The sequence below is a fragment of the Hermetia illucens genome, chromosome 1 (genome assembly GCF_905115235.1).
Source record: "Hermetia illucens chromosome 1, iHerIll2.2.curated.20191125, whole genome shotgun sequence".
NCBI classification, from domain to species: Eukaryota; Metazoa; Arthropoda; class Insecta; order Diptera; family Stratiomyidae; genus Hermetia; species Hermetia illucens.
The window spans coordinates 20,794,395-20,808,985 of record NC_051849.1 but is presented as its reverse complement, the minus strand read 5'-3'; the positions used below and the strand labels follow the sequence as shown (position 1 = coordinate 20,808,985).

The following is a 14,591-nucleotide window of genomic DNA, read 5'->3' as shown; positions in this document are numbered from 1 at the left end:
GTAAAGTGCTCCCCGGTTGTAGCTTCTAATGTAGCCCTTTGGGTTTCGAATCTGGGGCAGTGAAAAAAGACGTGTTCTGCGTCCTCTGGAATGTTTGCACACTGTGGGCAATATGTCGAATCATCACGCCCAAATCGATACAGATATGCTCGATAGCCTCCGTGTCCGCTCAAGAATTGAGTTAGGTCGAAACCTACTTCGCCGTGAGGTCGCTCGATCCATTTCCGGATATCCCATATGATTTTGTGAGTCCAACGGCCTTTTTCTGACTCATCCCGCTTCTCTTGCCACTCCGTGACACTTTCAGTTCGTGCGAACTGTCGCCGACGGGCAGGAGATTCTCCGGTGAGATACGTTCGATCAAAAAGTCGTTGTATTTCTTTCACCAGAATTTCAATCGGGACCATTCCTGCTACCACGCAAGCTGCTTCATTGGATATTGTTCTGTAAGCGCAACATATTCGGAGTACACTTATGCGATACGCAGCTCCAATCTTCCTCTTATTTGCTATATTTTTCAGTGCATCTGCCCATACTGGGGCTGCATACAGTAGGATCGAACTGACCACCTTCTAAATAAGGAGTCGACGGCTCGGCCTTGGGCCACCAAATTTTGGTAGCATTCTCGCAACCAGCGCTCCGATATTATTTGCCTTGGTTGCTGCACCCTCCACATGCAATCTGAAGTTCAACCTTTGGTCAATTATTACGCCTAAGTACTTAAGCGCAGGCTTGGAATGAATTGTTTTCGTTCCAACTTTGATCTTCATGGAAGTGCACTTTCTCCGCTTAGTAATTAGTACTACTTCCGTCTTATGCTCCGCGAGCTGTAGACCAGCATTCTCTCAGCAGGATTTAATCTCATAGACTGCTTTATTCGCATGAAGCTCGACTTCTTCGAGAAGGCGTGCAACAACCGTCACACCAACATCGTCCGCGAAACCAATGGAGGCCACACCAGTAGGAAGGTCTAGCGTCAGTACTCCGTTATACATAATAATCCACAAGAATCGCCCTAGGACAGGCTCTTGTGGAACTCGGCATGTCGTTTGGTATAATTTCATTCCTTCATCTGATTCGCAGCATAGAATCCTATCGATTAGGAAGTCGGCAACGATACTCACCAGGTACTTTGCCACGCCTAAGTTGATTAGGGACTTAAGTATCTTGCTCCATCTAGCAGAATTGAAGGCGTTCTTCACATCAAATGTAATCACTGCACAACGTTTGCTCTCGTCAAGTGCGGTTTTAGCTGTGTTAGCTACTAGGACAACTGCATCCATTGTAGACCTCTTCTTTCGAAAACCGAACTGATTTTCGCAGAGACCGCCATCCTTTTCGGCAGTTGGAAGTAATCTGTTATAGATTACTTGTTCGAATAGTTTGTCAGTATTATTTAGAAGGCATATCGACCTGTAGGACGAAGCTTCACCCAAAGGTTTGTTTGGCTTAGGGATTAGTATTAATTTCTGCTTCGTCCATTGTGTAGGAAATGCTCCTTCTTAAAGGCATGTGGTGAACGCCTCGGAAAACATACAATATTTGGAGCTACTTTGACAGCTGCCTTGAGAGCTTTATTGAGGATGTTATCCAAGTCAGATGCTTTTTTACCAACAATTTTATCTGCAGCTTCGAGGACCTCCTTTTCACTTACCATGGGAACTTAGGCGGTGTTTATGTCGACAATGGGAAGGTTAGCGGTACTCACTTTCTGTGGGAAAAGATCTGTTACTATTTCATTAAGCAGAGTAAAGCTAGAAATCCGGGGGGAGCGTTTAATATTATCGTTTTATAGGCGCCTCCCCAAGGGTTCGTGTCAGCTTCCTTACACAGTCGCTTAAAATGTTCGCTTTTACTTTTTATTATGGCCACATGTAATTTCTTCCGAGCGTTTTTGTATTTTTCATGTAACTGCTCGTATCCAGATCGGCATTCTCCAATTTCAGAGTTCCACCAAAAGTTCGGAACTCGCTTCTGGGATACAACATACCTTGGCATGGAGGCGTCTCGGAACTTTTCGCCGATCTGTAAAGCTTTATCTTCTGCGCTTCCTTCAAGCGCTGTATTTTGCTGCAGAACTTCTTCAAAAACCTCCTCGCCAAACTTATTAGCTGCCCACCTTTCAGCTCTCGCGCGAGACCATTTCGTCCGTGTACCATACATGATTTCTAAAATGATGGCCTGTTGGTCGCTCTGCGTATATTCTTCACTGACATACCACTGGGGATCTTGCACTGAAACGTCACTTACAAAAGTGACATCTATCACGGACCCCATTTCTCTCTTTCGGAAAGTGTTCACGCATCCAGTTTTAGCAACTACAACATTCAGATGAGAAAGAGCTTCAAGTAATATACGTGCTCTTGTGTTCGTTTCTCGGGTGACCCATTCTTCAGCCCATGCGTTGAAATCGCCAGCCACTATCTGAGGGCTATGGTTGTTTGCATCCATTGCTACTCTCTCCACCAAAGAATGGAACTCCTCCCTCGTAAGGCTTGGAGCCGCATAACAGCTGTAAATAGATATCCCGCCTATTTTTGCTCTAGTGAAGCCACTCTCGAGAACCTTCGTGGTTCCTTCTATGGCCCGATTTCCGCATGTCTATATCGCTGCTTTTCCGCTCTTATCCGCAATTCAGACTCCACTGTCTAGATTTTTAGACTGCTCGCAGATAATAGCAACGTCGATTTAGTTTTCCAATATCGTCTGGGAGAGCAGGTCCTGAGCCGCTTGGCAATGGTCCAGGTTTAGTTATAGGAACCTCATTTGCGCATAGTGTCGATCGCCTTCCTATACACCGGACATGTGCTGCTGCCTGTGAAATGGGCGCTGTCAATGTCGTTTATTTGCCTGCAAAACAGACAATTGGGATTTTCTTCGCAGACTTTTGCAATGTGGCCTTTTTTGTTCGTCTATCACACGCACTTTTCTCAAAAACGGCTATACCAATTGACATGAAATTTGGTGAGAAGGTGGGAACTATGAACGCCCAGACATGTAGTGGGTGATATCCTGCTACGTTGAGGTTAAGAGGGGGTCCCCATACATGCAAAAGGGGGGTGCACAATTTTTTTTCACCGAATATAGTCATGTTGGATATCAAACGAAAGATCTCGATTAGTACTTTTCGAAGCCGGTCTTAGTTTTGGGATTTGTTAAAAACGCAAGGTGTGGGAGGGTTGGAAAGTGATGATTTCTTTAATGGACCCATTCTCAGAAACTACCCAACCGAAAAATCTGAAACAATTCATGAAGCTGCCTCTATATAGTGCCCAGGCCTCAAAATACTCTTCATATCGATATCTATTCAAATTAAGTTAATAACGGTATATTACAATATTTTTGAGAAAATGTGAGTAAAATCCCCCTTAAGTTTATCCCAGAGTTACAAAAGTTGGTAGCAGTATAAAATATAATATGAAGCATATTATCTCCAAGTTTGATCAAAATCGTACTATTATTAACAAAGTTACAGTAGCCCAAAATTGTCTTTACCGTATAAATTTACAACCCGAAGTACTAAATCTGACATGCTAAATGCTTATACATAACCGGCTACGTACAAATGGGATAGTTCTGCTCTCAAATATACTCACACAAGAAGCAAACAAAACCTTTCATACCTGAAGCGCCCGGCATCCGATTTCCCGACTTGTTTTCTTATCACAATGGATTGTAGAATCTTCAGTCTCATTTGAGACGTAAAATCCATCCACGGAAGGAATGTTGGTGCGGAACAGTCTCAACCCTGTTGGACTTACCTCTGAAGTTCGTATTCCTCTAAGAATTTTTCTCAGTGCAACACCTGACATCTTATGATGATAATTAGCTATAAATTTCTCCGGAGTGTGCTCACTGCGTAGAGCGTTCCAGACACACTCTTTGTTGACGCTGTTGAAAGCTTTCTCGAAATCGATGAAAAGCAAGTGAAGCGGAGATTTGAACTTGAAGGTTTTGTATAAAACAAAACCTTATTAAAATAGGTTTACTGTCTGTCTGTCTTTTTTTTAAAGGAGGTGGAAATCTTCAAAAGGCACTGGACCGGACACACCAGTGTGATCACCCCGACTCCCTCCCTACCCCACGGAGCAACCATAAGGTATTACATCACGGGGCGGAGTCAGCTCGCTCTAGCTTGGTCACCTTTCTTCTATACGTGGTGTGCGCGACCGCGCTTTCCTCCCCTCTTCTGTCTTTCGTAGTTTGTTTCGGATAGATGCTATCATGGAGTTGACCGCATCCCAATTTTCGGCACCAGATTTTCTGGTACCACCACCGTGTCGTCTATGCAACCACTACTTGATGGCAGGAATGAGCCTATAAGTCCACCTACCCTTTACGAGCGAATTTTACACACTAAAAACCAACCAAGCCTAGACCTCTCTCCTCCAATCGGGGGAACCACCTTTAAATATTACATCACGGGGCGGAGTTAGCTTTTCCCATCTACCCGCGACGATCGTAAACCTCACCTTTTCCGCTTTTCGCAATTTACTTTGGATCGTTGCGATCATGAAGTCAATCGCATCTCAATCCTATCGCAGCTTGGGCAATCAGGTGAAGTATACAATTTAAACCTATATAAATATTGACAGTATCCACCATGGCCGGTGAAAAATAAGGTGAGGTTATAATTAATCTCTCCATGTTTTATCTCGAGCCACTCCCTGATGTTAGGGATCAACCTATGTGTTCAACAACCCTTGTTTGAGTGGTCCCAGAACTGAAGATTACAAACATCATTGTTCATGATATTCCACAATAGTGGGCCCAGTACGGAGCCCTGCGGGACACTCGCGGGAACAACGTACTCATGAGGTCCATCATCGGTGTTATATCAGAGCGTCCATTCTGGCAAGTAACTCTCCACAATGACAGCGAGATAGCAGGGAAGACCGAGCGTGGCCAGGGATTCTTCTATATACGACCACAATTGGCCGAATTGAATGCATTTTTCACATTTTGGGTTACTGCCACGCAATATTTGCTGGTCCTACTCTTTTCATGAATTGCATTTTCGGCCAAACCAGTAACCAATTTGGTGGCATCAGTGGTTGATCTGACCTTGAGGAACCCATACTGTCAATCTGAGAGGCCTCCTTGGCTCCCAACGGCCGGTAGCAGTTTATTATAAATTACCCGCTCCAACACTTTCTCCGTAGTGCCTAGAAAAGATATCTATAGAAAGATAGCTCACCTGGAGGTTATCTAGAGGTTAGATACCAATTTCTGCCGCTTCCATTCTGTAGGGAATATTGCCTCCAATAGGATTCTTTCCGCTCTAGATCTCACAGCGAGGGGATGGAGGGTATTCCGTCCACGTCCGGAGCTTTAATGTCATCTATTCTGCTGCAGATCTCCAACAGCTCGTCTGTAGTTACTGCCGGAATTGTAGTCACATCCAGAATTCTCTGAATGGTATTAGCGCCCTTCCCTTGCTGAGGAATAAACCCTGGATGATTTTTAAGAAGAGTCGGACACGTGATTTGTAGAGATGACCAACCTCTAAATCATCCCATCACAACTCTATAGATGCTACGCCACGAGTTTTGCATCTGCCTCTGAGCAGAGCTTCTCAATACATTCTCTGTTGTTTCGCTGAATGGCAAACTTGAGATTTTTGGGGGCTTCTTTGTAAACATGCATCTGATCGATCCTACCTACCGCCCTCTGAGTCGTTCCTCTCCCTCGGAGGCAGTTTAACCAAAGGCTGGCCAGTTCACTATGAGCATTTCCTAGGCATGGGCATGTTTAGGTGCACTCCCTCCTTTGCAATTGGCTCTGTTTTCGTCTCATCAAATGTTCTATTATTTTTGCATTATACCCGCTCATCTTGGCGGTGTTTAGAATATATTTCTTCTCCCAGTTGAAGTTTTCCTTTCTTAACGGGACTATGTAAATTCGGTGGATCAAGTAGTTGAAATAGGGCTATTTTTGGACTCGATGTATGTTTGGAGGTTATTCACTAAGTAGAGGTGAAACTGGGTCGACCATTGCAAGTCCAAAGGTTGGCTTACAAAATCTTCCTCCTCAGTTAAAATAAGCCTCACCAATGCACAGGGAAGCTAATCGTCGTTTAATATTTTCTACAAATTCTTCTTGAGGATAGCTTCTTCTTTACTCCTTGTTTTGGCGCTGTTATTCTTTGCATCGTCTAGTACAACATAGCGGTCAATGCTCCAGTCAGCAAAATAGTTCATCCACTGCTGATCTATTATCGAATCTAGAAAGTGCATCGTGTTAAGCTCCTCCATGTTAAGACCGACGATCCCAATCCCTGCTAGAAGATACGGGAAGGCAAGCGACCATCAAGTAATGATATCGTTCGAGGCTATCCCCAAGATTGTGTTCCTCTAGCGCATGTCCCTGCAAGCTGTTATCTGAGTCCATCAGGGTGCTTTTCTGGATTGCATTCAGTTTTATCGAAGAAAACCTTCTTCCACTCTACATCTGACATCTGGGTTGCTGCGAAATAATGTATTATTGAGATTTTCTTCCTTCTCACAGTTGATATTCTTTCTGATACCGGTTTCCCGGACATGAAATCATGTCTTCCGGATAACAAGCACTAGTCCGACCCTAGATTTGTGCTTACTTCCAGTATGCTTGCTATAGAGCCGTCGTTTTGTGGGCGTTGCTTAAGGCTTAACTTCGATTCAATCTTTATTTTGATGTGCTTTACCAATGAAGTAGACCGAATATTTGTTAATGTTGATTTGAGCTTCGAACTAGTTCAGCATGAGAAGCATCTGCGCCTTGTATTGTTCTACTTCTTTCGCAAAAGAGGAGTCCGTGGACTACAAAAGAGGAAGTAAGTTGCTTCCCAAGTGGTCCGGTCCGTCACTAAGTGGGTGCGAACTCAGGGCTGCCAGTATCCTGAACAAAAAAGAACTTTAAAGTTCACAGCCGTACTTCTATGCAGAGCGTGACAACCTATCCGGTGTAGGAAATTGATGTTTCTTCTGTTAGCCTTTTTTCTGGGTAAGATGTGTTTCAAATTTTGGACTCCAGTAACAGCAAGCCGTCGGGTTACCAACCAAAACCTCCCTGTTATCAGGAAACTAGTCTGGAATACTTTGACACATTAATTCGGATTAATTCGGGAAGCCTTCAAGTTAGGAAACTAATTTCACCAGCGAGGGGGGGGGGGGGTTAAGGACCGGAAGATAAGTCAGCCGATCCCTTCTCTATCTTCTTCGCAAAAAGAAGAACCCAAATGTACAATATACAAGAGGGTTCCATCTGTCAGCTATATGTACCTGTATATGATCGATGGTGGACAAAGATCAGTCCCATGATCATCATCACAGTCATTTCCCCTTCAGTGTCTCCTAGAGAAGAAAGCGATCTCCTAGATAATCTCTCAATATCTGCAACTGGTAGCCTGAGATGTTGGGAATAATTTTCTAGTGTGCCTAGCATATTTGGTAATCTTACGGAATTGAAGCACCTCAGGTTGATAGGCCACAACCATGACCTCCATGGCAGTATTCACTGTTGATTTTCATGATATGGAACTAAACTGCCTACGGCAGCATGTGTAGCTTCGACGAGTCTATTCCTGATGAACTGTTCGCGCACTTTCTTGGCTGTGTCCATCATGCAGAGTAGTTGGTATGCGGAGTGCAAATCAGAATGTCTTTCGTTCTGCTGGTCAGCCACAATTTTTCAGATTACCCATTTATAACCAGTTCCCCTTATTGTCTAGGTTCTGTGAGGGGTGAACTTTACTTTATTTCAGCTGATTTGGACTTTATAATTCTGGTAGATGACTCCTCCTGATCAGTTGAATGCTGTGCCAAATGACTTTTGGCTCCTCGACAAATTCCGCCGTCCGCTACTGCATATTTGTCACCGCTGTGTGTTCTTCAGAGAATGGAAATTCCACTGGCTATCACTTTGAGGTTCACTACGTAATTTACGACAGTGTTCGTTGCAGCTTCAGCTTTTCCACCTCCCAAAATGACTTCCACCTAATCTACCAGAAGCCACCTTCCCTTTACCGACGGCGTTGAGAATGCTCTCTTCACAGCCTTGTAGCCAAAATGTAGGCAATGATCCAGTGTTTAAAACTACGAGCTTCATTTTTGTTACCATTTTGAAACTACTTATTGCCCTGGATTCTGGATGAGCCATGCTCCATTCAAGTGTTCTAGGATTAGAATTATCCCCAACCAGGATCCGCCCTTCTCTGTGTCCAATGCAGCGTCCTCAAAAACATCAACCTTGCGTTAGCACCTGGTAAGGAATTCTCGTATTCATATCCTAGATACTACCCAACCAATTCTGATTTTCTCCCTGTTAATAAGCTTCCCTGCATATTGTTCGGTAACTTGAACCACAGCAAGTTTTTGGCCTCTTTCTTTGGTCAAAATTTCGAAAGAGCTCTTATGCTCTAGAGAGTAGCCTGTTGACCCCCTTCCGGAACGTACTCTTGCCGATTATCCTCGGTTAAATTCAACGAGGACTCAACCACTCTTCGTTTTCTGTAAAGAGGACACTTTTTTTTAAGTGTCTTCGGGCTGTATCTTATAGTGGATCTCATTGGGAACTTTCACCTTTCATCCGTTTTGATATACAGAGCTAGCGGTCTTGTTCTTTTCCATTTCTTCGTCTTTGCCTTTGCTACTCAGTCATTCGTATCCCCTTTGATTTTTAGCAGACGGTTTTCTATCAGTGCCAGTGGTTGTTTCTTCTTCTCATTTTTCACTTTCTTTTCTTTGTGATTTGGAGAGCGCCTAGATGAAATCCCTCCACGTGTATCTTCCTCTTTTCACAATTCGCTTTTCAATGGACTATCTGAAATCCGTTTGACGCTTATGTGTTCTCAGCGGGAAGTAGGGTGACTTGTACTTTTGACGCGTTTTTCGTTGCTGTCCATGTCCACCTGTGAATGGAAATGCGGCCCAGGAGCTCCTCCAGTTCCCTCAGCCTGTTTTTCACGCCTTTGTTGACGTTTTGCTGGAGAAAGGTTACTGACCTCATGCACCTCAAAACTGCCGCACCTCTTCAGCTCTGGCAAGGTAGTTCACTGCGCTCCCACTCACCCTATGTCCAGATGCATCTGCTTCAACTTCAATCTCTTCTGAGGCTCTTTGCGGAATAAGAGCACAACAGAGACTAGAGTCGTCGCTACCACACCGGCAGCTGCATCTTTTTACAAGGTTTTCTTTGCATTTTGTGGCACACATCCCCGAGTCTCGTCTTGCGTTTCAGCCTTCGGTACCTCCCCCGTTGAGCCCTGTGGCGAGCGACGCATTTACGTACGGCGCCCAAACTCAATCAGCTCTTCCTCCTTCCCCACTATACCCTCGCATTAGGTGTTTTTGTTCTTCATGGAATTTACTGGCCTTAGCCGAAAGAACAGAAACAATCTCAGTAGTCAGGCAGTTCAAGTGAACCCTTTTAAGTTTGGGAGATCCAACTCTCCAGGATTGAGACAATAGACTGTAATCCAAAGTAATAAGCCAGCTTTATACCATTCAGTACTATCTACAAAGTTGAGCAAAAAAATCATCTCTGACATATATTTTTTTTTCTTTACAGTTAGACACATTTAACGATGAAGTGGAAATCGAGGTTCTTTGTTTTGGTGGTGATAAGTCTATGGTCCTTAAGTGACACATTGCCGAATGGTGCTCCGGAAGATGTTTGTGACTCTATGGTCCCATTCCACGGCGGAGGCAGTATTTTGCCAATGACTACGCCGCCACCATTTCAAATAGAATCAGCTCCCAGTGTAGGATTAGGTCATACTCTCAAAGTATTCGTTGCATCTTATCCTAGAGAATTAACCTTTGCTGGATTTATGATACAGGCACGAAACCGGGATCCTCCCTATCAAGTGGCAAGTTTGAAACGAGAAGAATGAATTCAACTAGATGTTTTCACTAATGAATCACATTTTTATAGCTTGGACAATTCAACCCCGTTCCTGAAGGTTTGACAAAAGTTATTAACTGTTTTGGCCAACAAACCACTGCCACACATGCCAATACAAAGCCAAAACAAGACTTCTACTTAGAATGGCAAGCTCCTCTTGATTTCCAGGGGCAAATCGTGTTCAAGTAAGCTTTTGTGTTCCTTAGTTGACTAACTGATTTTACTAAGGATTTTTGGTGTTACAGTGCCACAATTGCTCAGACTTATGATCAATTCTGGGTCGGAATTATCTCTGAACCCGTCGATGTACTCATCAACCATACTTCTGTTTTTGCAAGCTCAACAACAAGACCTCCACTAACCAGTACAACTCCTGTATATGTTCCTGAAATGTCATCCAAGGTAAGATACAAGTATCTTTCTTATTTTATCTGACAAGCAGACTTGCCTATCTTGTTGATTTTCAACATAATGTGGTTTCTAAGTATTTTTTTTAATATTAAAAACTTTTTTTTTTAATATTTTTCAGCCATTACAAAGTGATCCCATCTATGAAGGTTGCGGATCTGTGAAAACATGCTTTGGATTGCCAGACAATTGTGTTAATGATCAATCTTGTCGGATTATCACTGCTGTTACTGTGAAAGGTGACCGATTCGAATTTGAAGTACAATCTGGATTCGGTAAGTACATTTATCTTTTTCTAATTCCCCCCCCCCGCTCCCTCCCCTCCCCCCCCCCTCCCCCCCCCCCCCTCAGTCTCAGTCTTGTGTTCCGCTAACTCTAGCTTACCAATTTTACCGATGCTTTACATACCTAAACTTCGACAATTGCGAGGTCGTCGGCGTTGCCAATAAAAGACAAGCTTCTCGCTGGAATTCCGTTCGTAGAACATGGATATACTTCATAGTAATGGGCCCATGGACCCATCCTTGAAGCACTGCTATAACGTTGCCTCTATCGCTGCTGTTACGTTAGGTATTGCGTCTAGGCTCGGTGCATTGTTGGCTCTTAACTTCACTCTCCCGCGCGGCAATGATAACCCCATCTTCTGCCACAACTGAAAAAACCTCTGGGGTATGTCCTGCCTTGCTCTGAAAGCAGAATCGTAACTACTACTACGTACTCCCACCCACGGGGTTATGGTTTGTTTTCATTTTTCAATAGGGTTGGACAGGTAAATCATCGGACTATAAAATAAACACCTCCCCGTCATCAGAAAACTAGCCTTGAGCCGTTTGGCGCATTATTTCCAGCTAGCCCTGTACTTTTAGCAAAAGAAAGGAAGTGGGAAAGGGGGAAGGGACCTGTTAATGCAAAAAAGCTCTGTCATTCTTCTCTCGTTTGACTAACTTTACTTACCAATTTCTAGGATTTCATTTGCGAACACGATGTGAGTCTAGTCGTCACATTCCCCATGATGGATACTTCTTTGGTACTCCTCCATTCCCTATGCATTGGTGCTTCGAACACAATTCGTTCATGGCACAATATATATTATTTCAGACCACTAGCTAGGTGTGAAAATTGCAACAATGTGTAAGACTCTCACCCACCAAAACCACTCCTGGTTCCTGGACTGCCCTTTATACGCCCGTCGTTCTTTCTTCCTCTTTCCTGTCTCCAGTTTTCCGGTGATGTCAGCATTTTCCTGACCATGTTCTGCAGCTTAGGCTCGCTTTCAGAGAGTCTTTCAAGCTCCACCTGCTCTAGGTTTTCAGGTGTACAACCACATTTTGAACAATATGGAGAATCATCCATCCTGAATCGACACAGGTAGATCATGTAGCTACCACACCCTGAGAGGAATTATGCCAGTTAATTTCGCCGTGTCGTCCCTAAATCGACTCCTCAATTCCGGAAATCAATGTGTGATTGCAGCGACCCCCTGCGAGTCATACCATGGTTGCTGCTACTTCTTGGGTGATTTCGCCTTGCTGCTCTTCGGTATTCTGCACCCTTGCTAGATAGATTCATTCTCCTTTTCTCGTACAGGTGACGCGCCTCATTTGCTAGAATATTCATCGGATTCCTTCCCGCAAAAAACACACTGCCTACACTGAGATGGTCCTGTATAAACTGCTTCCTCCAATACCGGTGCTATTTGCGGGTGTAATTTAACCCCCAATGTTAAGCATCGTTCATACTAGCGATCCGCTGGTATTTAGGGCTCTTTGGCAGAGGAAGGTGAAGAGTCCCTTCCAGTTGACTTTCGTGTCAATCATAAGCCCAAGGCACTTGATAACTAACTTTGTAACGAGCGCGTGGCCACCAAACCGAATCATTTTCCATACGGTTGATCCGAATCCTTCGGCATGAGGAAAACAAGGACCCCCTGTACATCACGCTCCACGGAAGAAGGCCCAACGCTCATTCCTGTGGTATTTTTGCTATGATGGGGTACAAGAAAGTTAGTAAAATTAGTTTCTACCTTTTCCACCAAGCGAGGAAAACTCCTTTTATTGTATTATGCCTGCCTCAAACACACTGATACACCACTAGAGTCTGATCTGAATAGCGAGCTTAAGGATTCTATCCATCTAAAGGGTGGAGTTGGGCCGTATTATTACCGATTCTCCGCGAGTTCTTCCTTAGTTCTCGCAGGTATAGTGAAGACGTCAAACGCTTTTTTATACTTTCTGCGGCCCCCTTTATGTTGGAGGAAGAGCGCCGTCACAATATTTAAAAGTAGATGCGGGCAGGTCAGTTGTGGTGTTCGAATTCTCATCTTCTTTAAAACAGCCCTGCACGCTGTTCCTTACGGGTGTAATACTGCCTACTTGTAAACCTTTTCGATCCATCCGGCTTACTGGTGCGTTTATGTGTATGTTTAATGTCTCCCTCTAAAATCCGCATATGCTCACTATTTTTCGTGGAAATCTGGTCCTTTAGTTCCCATCTGGTCCTTTATTCAGAATGAATATATTGGGTTTGAGGCTCGGATTACACCTAACTATGGACAGGCTTTCAGTATTGCCAGTACTCCCGAAAGAACTACAGTTCCAGTAGATTTCTACACACGCTGGCAAATCTCTCTGGCTTTTCCGGGAGTATGTCGTTTGGGCAAAGTGATTTATATGCAAAGAAACTAGGGGGCTGATTTTATCTTCGGTAATCACTGATTCGAAAATCTCACACGGCTAGAGCTATATACTTTTCAGATAAGGTTCTGATTCACAGTCTTCCTCGCTAGCTGGGAAGTGTGATGAATTGGAGCAGCTCCAGAGTCTCACAAGAAAATTCCGTCCAAAATCCCTCCAAGTTTTTAAGAAAGGATAGCTCTTCTGTTTCTTGATCAGAATCTCCTTGAGTCTGGTTGGCGATTGCAATTTTCTGACAATAAGCCAGCCAGGATTGCTTGCTGACAGTCATGATAGCTGACTTGCACTTGTTCAAGGAGTCCTTGTATGGCTGCTGCTGTAGAAGACCTCCCTGGTCAGTTTCCTGAGGTTGAAAAAAATTTCACTCCACCTTAGTAGCAACGCCCTTTTATTGTAATTTACCTTTCCTGAGCCTGGAACTGTGACTGCAATTCATTTGTCTTGCCAATATTACCATTTTGACGACCGGTTTGTTCTTGATAACTTGACCAAACTTCCTCTAATTGATCCTCTTGAGGTCTCTGAAAGGGCAAGAAAGGTATTCAACTGCGATCCAGGAAAAATCTCTGGTCAGATACTTTCCAATTTCTCCACCCTAAAAATCCCATCAAGTAGGGTAATATTAAGCAACCACGTAAACCGAGGAGATTCACATGTTCTCTGCTCTCATAAGTCTTGTTTGACCGCGGATAGGTTGTTGGAACTCAAATCCAGATAAAGAAAGGCATTCAGGCTCTTTCTCGAGAGGATACATGTTTAGGTCTGTCCCGATCACTGTCCGTTGTGCTGTGGAATAAATTATAATATTTGCTTTGGAACCCTTTGATAGTCCAGCCTCTGGTTCTGGGCTCCTGTATCAATGCGACATCGATGTATTCCTCTTGGAGAAAGACCAGTAGATTAGCTGTAGTGTATTTCGAGTGCTGCAAATTTATCTATGCTACCCTAAGCATGATTTGCTTGGGTTGGAGGATTCTCAGTCCCCGTAGGACCGTCGGTTTCCATCTCCTCCAACAGCTCGTTTACGACGTCGACTGGGTTCAGGTTGTGATCCAGTTTTGCACCTTCCTGGACTTCAAATAACACTTTCTTGCCCCCATTTTTCAGTGCTTTCAGGCCCTCTTCATTTAAGCAGAGTAAAATGTGGCTCTCTGTCTCCTCTTTGATCAACAACCAATCATCCTGGGGTTTTGAAGACGCTAAGATTGGACGAGTTTGTCCACGTGAATCTTCGGCAACCCAATTCGACCCACTGGTCTCCTGGGAGCCTTATCAAGTTTGACAAACCCCTCCCACACGTTGCTGATCATACCTAAAAGAACTGAGGTAGGTAGTTCCCCAAGAGCGTTGAATTGACCCTCGTAGAGACAGACAGAGAGAAGTTGAAAGATTGACTCCTGTCCAAAACCTTATTTGGTTTGCGAGCGATTTGTGTAGAAGAACTTAGTGTATCCTTCCATGCATTCTTCTGATCTGTTCCAGTTTTGCTAGCGCTTCAGGCTATCTCCTATCAAACAAAGATCCCGTTACAAGCCCTACTAGGGTTTTCATGTGCCACTTCTTAAGTGACAACAAAAATGCCGCTCTAGTGGCCCCTGGTTCCTTCAC

The 14,591-nt window shown here is 44.0% G+C and overlaps 1 protein-coding gene across 3 annotated transcripts in view; it reads left to right on the top strand.

Moving 5' to 3' along the window:
* Window positions 1-14,591, top strand: part of LOC119657436 (putative ferric-chelate reductase 1 homolog) — a 148,284-nt gene that overhangs the window by 110,833 nt on the left and 22,860 nt on the right. For all 3 annotated transcript variants that reach the window (XM_038064345.1, XM_038064360.1, XM_038064354.1), the window contains 4 exons: window positions 9,547-9,847; window positions 9,913-10,067; window positions 10,128-10,284; window positions 10,412-10,565. In XM_038064345.1, coding sequence (XP_037920273.1) covers window positions 9,563-9,847; window positions 9,913-10,067; window positions 10,128-10,284; window positions 10,412-10,565 — 751 coding nt within the window. In that variant the 5' untranslated portion in view covers window positions 9,547-9,562. The remainder of the gene's footprint in view (window positions 1-9,546; window positions 9,848-9,912; window positions 10,068-10,127; window positions 10,285-10,411; window positions 10,566-14,591) is intronic.